Source organism: Sminthopsis crassicaudata, chromosome 5, assembly GCF_048593235.1.
Source record: "Sminthopsis crassicaudata isolate SCR6 chromosome 5, ASM4859323v1, whole genome shotgun sequence".
Classification (NCBI taxonomy): Eukaryota; Metazoa; Chordata; class Mammalia; order Dasyuromorphia; family Dasyuridae; genus Sminthopsis; species Sminthopsis crassicaudata.
Window position 1 is genome coordinate 221,307,682 of NC_133621.1, and position 5,824 is coordinate 221,313,505.

Below are 5,824 nucleotides of genomic sequence, written 5' to 3' on the forward strand. Positions count from 1 at the left end.
CTTCCCTTCTTGAGCTCTCCTAGTTTCCTTCAAAAATCACAAGAAACCACCTCTGAACAAAACCTGATGAAATGAAACCACTCTCTATACTCAGTGGTCCTCAAACTTTTTAAATAGGGGACCAGTTCACTGTCCCTCAGACTGTTGGAAGGCCGGACTATAGTAAAAACAAAAACTCACACTCTGTCTCCTCCCCTCAGTCCATTTACCATAACCTGGCAGGCCGCATAAACATCCCCAGCCGGCCGAATCTGGCCCACCGGCCGAATCTGGCTCACAAGCCATAGTTTGAGAACCCCTGCGTCTAGCTCAAGATAAGTTGGAAAAACTTCAAGAAAGGTCAGGCTGAAAAGAGTATTCAATCCAGCTTAGAGTCTAGGAAAGTAAGTGGGAGGTTCTTAATCACATCAGATCAGCAACTGAGACTGTTGGTCCTAGCTCAGTAGTGGAGCAAACCCCAGTCCTAGTCTAGAAGGCAAATCCTGGAAAACTAGGCTGTTTCCTAGAAAGAGCAAGGAGCACTATCCTCTGCAAACACAAGGGACCCTATGCTTAAAGCCAAGGTTCAGAAATACACAGGAAGCTTGGGACAATGCCCCCTTTACCCTAGGAGCAGAGTTCAGCCATAAAAGTAAAAAAAAGAGAGAGAGAAAGAGAGAGAGAGAGAAAGAGAGAGAGAGAGAGAGAGAGAGAGAGAGAGAGAGAGAGAGAGAGAGAGAGAGAGAGAGAGAGAGGGAGAATATAGAAAAGGAAAAGAAACAAAATAAGCAAGAAACAGAAAAAGAACCTTGACATAGAAAGCTACTATGGTGATAGGGAAGACCAAAACACCAACTTAAACAAGGACAAAAATGTACATAGAAGATATATCAAAAAGTGATATGAATTTGTCTCAAGCCCAAAGAGGTTTCTTGGAAATGCTTATAAAAATTTTCAAAAGGCCAGTAAGAGAGGTGTAAGAAAAAATGAGAAAAGAAATGAGAGGTGTGCAGGAGAGAGTCAAAAGCTTGGGAAAGGAAGGCAAATCCTTAAAAAATACAGTTGGCCAAATATGAAAAAAAAAAATCTACAGAAGAAAATAACACCTTCAAAAGTAGAATTAACTAAATGGAAAAAGAGGGATATAAAATCTAACTGAAGGAAACCATCCATTAAAATGTTTAAAATGGGGCAAATAGAAGCTGACTCTATTATACATAAGGAATTAGTTAAACAAACTAAATAACCTGCTTCCAGAAATGTTCTGATCCTATATAGGAGTGCCTTGAACAAGCATGTTCTGTTTATAAATCATGTGGCTTCTAGAAAGCTTTTTTATTTTCTTCAGAGGCATTCAAAAAAAGACATAAAATTAAAATTTTCAGTCCAATTCTCTTTCTGATTCATTCACTCTCAAAAGTTTTTGAGATAATGCTATCTTGAACAAAGATACCTTGAGTCTTAGTGACATCTAACCCTAGGAATATAATCACAAGTTATTTGTCTCCCTCAGCATTTGTGTTCTTCGAAATCAAAGGAGAGCAATATTCTGGAGTCCTATCAATTCAGTGTCCAAATTGTAAACCATCAATTCAACATCGATGCTCTGAGAAATAAGGAACAACCTTTAGAACTCAGCAAACATTAGCTGAGAAGAAAATTTAACAACTGCTCATGCCTAATCTGGAAGTGAACTTGATAGGATCAATGCTATTTTGAAACTGTGCTAAAAGTATACAAGTATGCAAGAAAAGTCTTGCATAGACAGTATCTGAATTATGCTTTGAAAGAAGCTAGGAATTTTATGAGTTGAAAGTACAGATGAAGCATATTCCAGATATAGAACATTAATACAAAACCATTGAGACAAGAAGAAAGGCAAGGGAACAAGGAAAAGGAACAAATATTTATGATGCACTTATTGTGTCACATGAATTGATAGAAGTCTAAAAAAGGTGAAAAAACCAACTTTTATGAAAAGAAATAGTGATTTACAAGAAATATAAGACACCTGGACAAAATATGATGAGTACCAGAACTCCATGAAAATGAATTAATGACTTACTGATGTCAATATAGCATTTTACCTTCTTGAGAAAAGCACTACCTTTTGAAAAACATCTTTGAAGGATTGTTTTACTTGTTGGTTCCTTAGGGTGTAAATGAAAGGGTTCAGCATGGGAGCAACTGAAGTATTGAGAATAGCTACTCCTTTGGTCAATGATGCTCTTTCTTTTGCTGAGGGATTCATATACATAAAGATGCAACTGCCATAAGAGATAGAAATAACAATCATATGAGAGGAACAAGTGGAAAAGGCTTTTTTTCTTTGACTAGCAGAAGGGATCCTCAAAATTGTCCTAATGATATACATATAGGACAGAATTACTAAAGCTAAAGTAAATAGCAGAGTCACCAAAGCACAGTAAAAACCAATCACTTCTAAGATGTGTGTGTCTGAGCAAGAAAGCTGTAAAAGGGGAAAATAATCACAGGCAAAGTGATCGATGACATTGGATCCACAATAATCAAGCTGTACAATAAGCATAAGTGGTGGGAAAATGATAAGGAACCCTCCCAACCAAGCACAGCAGACAAGCCAGGTACAGACTTTGTTGTTCATGATGGTTGTATAATGCAGGGGCTTGCAGATGGCAACGTAACGATCATAGGACATAGCTGTAAGTAGATAAAATTCAGTTACCCCCATAAAAATGAAAAAGAATAACTGAGCTGCACAACAGTTAAAGGAAATGGTTTTGTTTCCAGTAATAATGGTGCTCAGGAATCGAGGAATGCAAACAGTTGTGAAAGAAACTTCTAGGAAGGCAAAATTCCGGAGGAAAAAATACATGGGTGTCTGAAGGTGGGAATCCAGCAGGGTAAGGGTGATGATGGTGAGGTTCCCAGTAATACTTAAGATATAGGTGATAAGCAGAAAAAGAAAAATCACAACCTTCAGTTTTGGGTCATCAGAAAGGCCCAAGAGGATGAACTCTGTGATCACTGTGTGGTTTCTCATTTTGGTTTCATTCCCCAAATACAAGACCTGCTAATGAAAATTAGAAAGCAGAATGCAGACAAGTGTAGGTGAAATATTTACTTATCATAAAACAAACTATTAAAATAAAAAATTAAAACCCCCTATTTTTTTTTTTAATTTTTTATTTTATTTTATAATTATAACATTTTTTGATAGTACATATGCATGGGTAATTTTTTACAACATTATCCCTTGCACTTACTTCTATTCAGATTTTTTCCCTTCCTCCCCCAACCCCCTCCCCCAGATGGCAAGCAGTCTTATTATATATGTTAAATATATTACAGTATAATTTAGATACAATATATGTGTGTAGAACCGAATTTTTTGTTGCACAGGTAGAATTGGATTCAGAAGGTAAAAATAACAGTTTACATTCATTTCCCAGTGTTCCTTTTCTGGATGTAGCTGGTTCTGTCCATCATTAATCAATTGGAATTGGATTAGCTCTTCTCTATGTTGAAGAAGTCCACTTCCATCAGCATACATCCTCGAACAGTATCATTGTTGAAGTGTATAATGATCTTCTGGTTCTGCTCGTTTCACTCAGCATCAGTTGATGTAAGTCTCTCCAAGCCTCTCTGTATTTCTCCTGTTGGTCATTTCTTATAGAACAATAATATTCCATAACATTCATATACCATAGTTTACCCAACCATTCTCCAATTGATGGACATCCATTCATCTTCCAGCTTCTAGCCACTATGAAAAGGGCTGCCACAAACATTTTGGCACATACAGGACCCTTTCCCTTCTCTAGTAGTTCCTTGGGGTATAAGCCCAGTAGTAGTATGGCTGGGTCAAAGGGTATGCACATTTTGATAACTTTTTGGGCATAATTCCAGATTGCTCTCCAGAATGGTTGGATTCTTTCACAACTCCACCAACAATGCATCAGTGTCCCAGTTTTCCCACAGCCCCTCCAACATTCATCGTTATTTGTTCCTGTCATCTTAGCCAATCTGACAGGTGTGTAATGATACCTCAGAGTTGTCTTAATTTGCATTTCTCTGATCAATAGTGATTTGGAACACTCTTTCATATGAGTGGAAATAGTTTTAATTTCATCATCTGAAAATTGTCTGTTCATATCCTTTGACCATTTATCAATTGGAGAATGGCTTGATTTCTTATAAATTAAAGTCAATTCTCTGTATATTTTGGAGATGAGGCCTTTATCAGAACCTTTAACTGTAAAAATTTTTTCCCAATTTGTTACTTCCCTTCTAATCTTGTTTGCATTAGTTTTGTTTGTGCAGAAACTTTTTAATTTGGTGTAATCAAAATGTTCTATTTTGTGATCAATAATGGTCTCTAGTTCTCCCTTGGACACAAACTCCTTCCTCCTCCACAAGTCTGAGAGGTAAACCATCCCCTGTTCCTCCAATTTATTTATGATTTCGTTCTTTATGCCTAAATCTTGGACCCATTTTGATCTAATCTTAGTATGTGGTGTTAAATGTGGGTCCATGCCTAGTTTCTGCCATACTAATTTCCAGTTTTCCCAGCAGTTTTTGTCAAATAATGAATTCTTATCCCAAAATTTGGGATCTTTGGGTTTGTCAAAGATTAGATTGCTATTTTTATTCACTATCTTGTCCTGGGAACCTAACCTATGCCACTGATCAACTAGTCTATTTCTTAGCCAATACCAAATGGTTTTGGTGACGGTTGCTTTATAATATAGCTTTAAATCAGGTACACTTAGACCACCTTCCTCTGACTTTTTTTTCATTAGTTCCCTTGCAATTCTCGACCTTTTATTCTTCCATATGAATTTTGTTGTTATTTTTTCTAGGTCATTAAAATAGTTTCTTGGGAGTCTGATTGGTATAGCACTAAATAAATAGATTAGTTTGGGGAGTATTGTCATCTTTATTATATTCGCTCGGCCTATCCAAGAACATTGAATGTCTTTCCAATTATTTAAATCTGACTTTATTTTTGTGGCAAGTGTTTTGTAATTTTGCTCATATAATTCCTGACTCTCCTTTGGTAGATATATTCCCAAATATTTGATACTATCGACTGTTATTTTGAATGGAATTTCTCTTTGTATCTCTTGCTGTTGGATTGTGTTGTTAATGTATAAAAATGCTGAGGATTTATGTGGATTTATTTTGTATCCTGCGACTTTGCTAAAATTCTGAATTATTTCTAATAGCTTTTTAGCAGAGTCTTTGGGGTTCTCTAAGTATACCATCATGTCATCTGCGAAAAGTGACAATTTGATTCTTCATTCCTACTCTAATTCCTTGGATCTCTTTCTCGGCTCTTATTGCCAAGGCTAGAGTTTCTAGTACTATATTGAATAGTAATGGTGATAGTGGGCAACCTTGTTTCACTCCTGATCTTACAGGGAAAGTAAAACCCCCTATTACAGAATTTTAAAAGCTCTGGGTTAGAGGAAGGACCACAATAGTCACCAAATCCAACCCATTTCTGAGCAAGAATACATTCTACAGACTAACAAATGTGAACATTTAACCTACATGTCAATAAGTCTAGTAAATAACCCACTACATACCAGATGAGTCATTTAAATTTTGGATGGTCCTTAATTATTAGGAATTCTTTCCTTGTATAAAAATATCTGCCTCTGAAATTTCCACCCTTGTTCCCAAGTGGCCTCCTTCCTCTCTTGACTTCTGCAAAGTAAAACAAATATGACTATTTCTCTTCCACATGAAAATTCTTCACATACTTGTAGACAATGATCACGTGCCTGTTTCCTTCAACCAACAATCAAATGCCATGACTTAAAACCCTTCATCATCCTGGTCATACTCCTCTAGTTATATG

The 5,824-nt window shown here is 36.4% G+C and overlaps 1 protein-coding gene across 1 annotated transcript; it reads right to left on the bottom strand.

The window, feature by feature from the left end:
- Positions 1 to 2,062: 2,062 nt before the first annotated feature.
- On the bottom strand, positions 2,063 to 3,001 carry LOC141542800 (olfactory receptor 6C3-like). The gene has a single exon (XM_074267387.1). It carries the CDS (start codon positions 2,999 to 3,001, stop codon positions 2,063 to 2,065), a length of 939 nt encoding a protein of 312 aa, XP_074123488.1.
- Between the last annotated feature and the right edge of the window lie 2,823 nt (positions 3,002 to 5,824).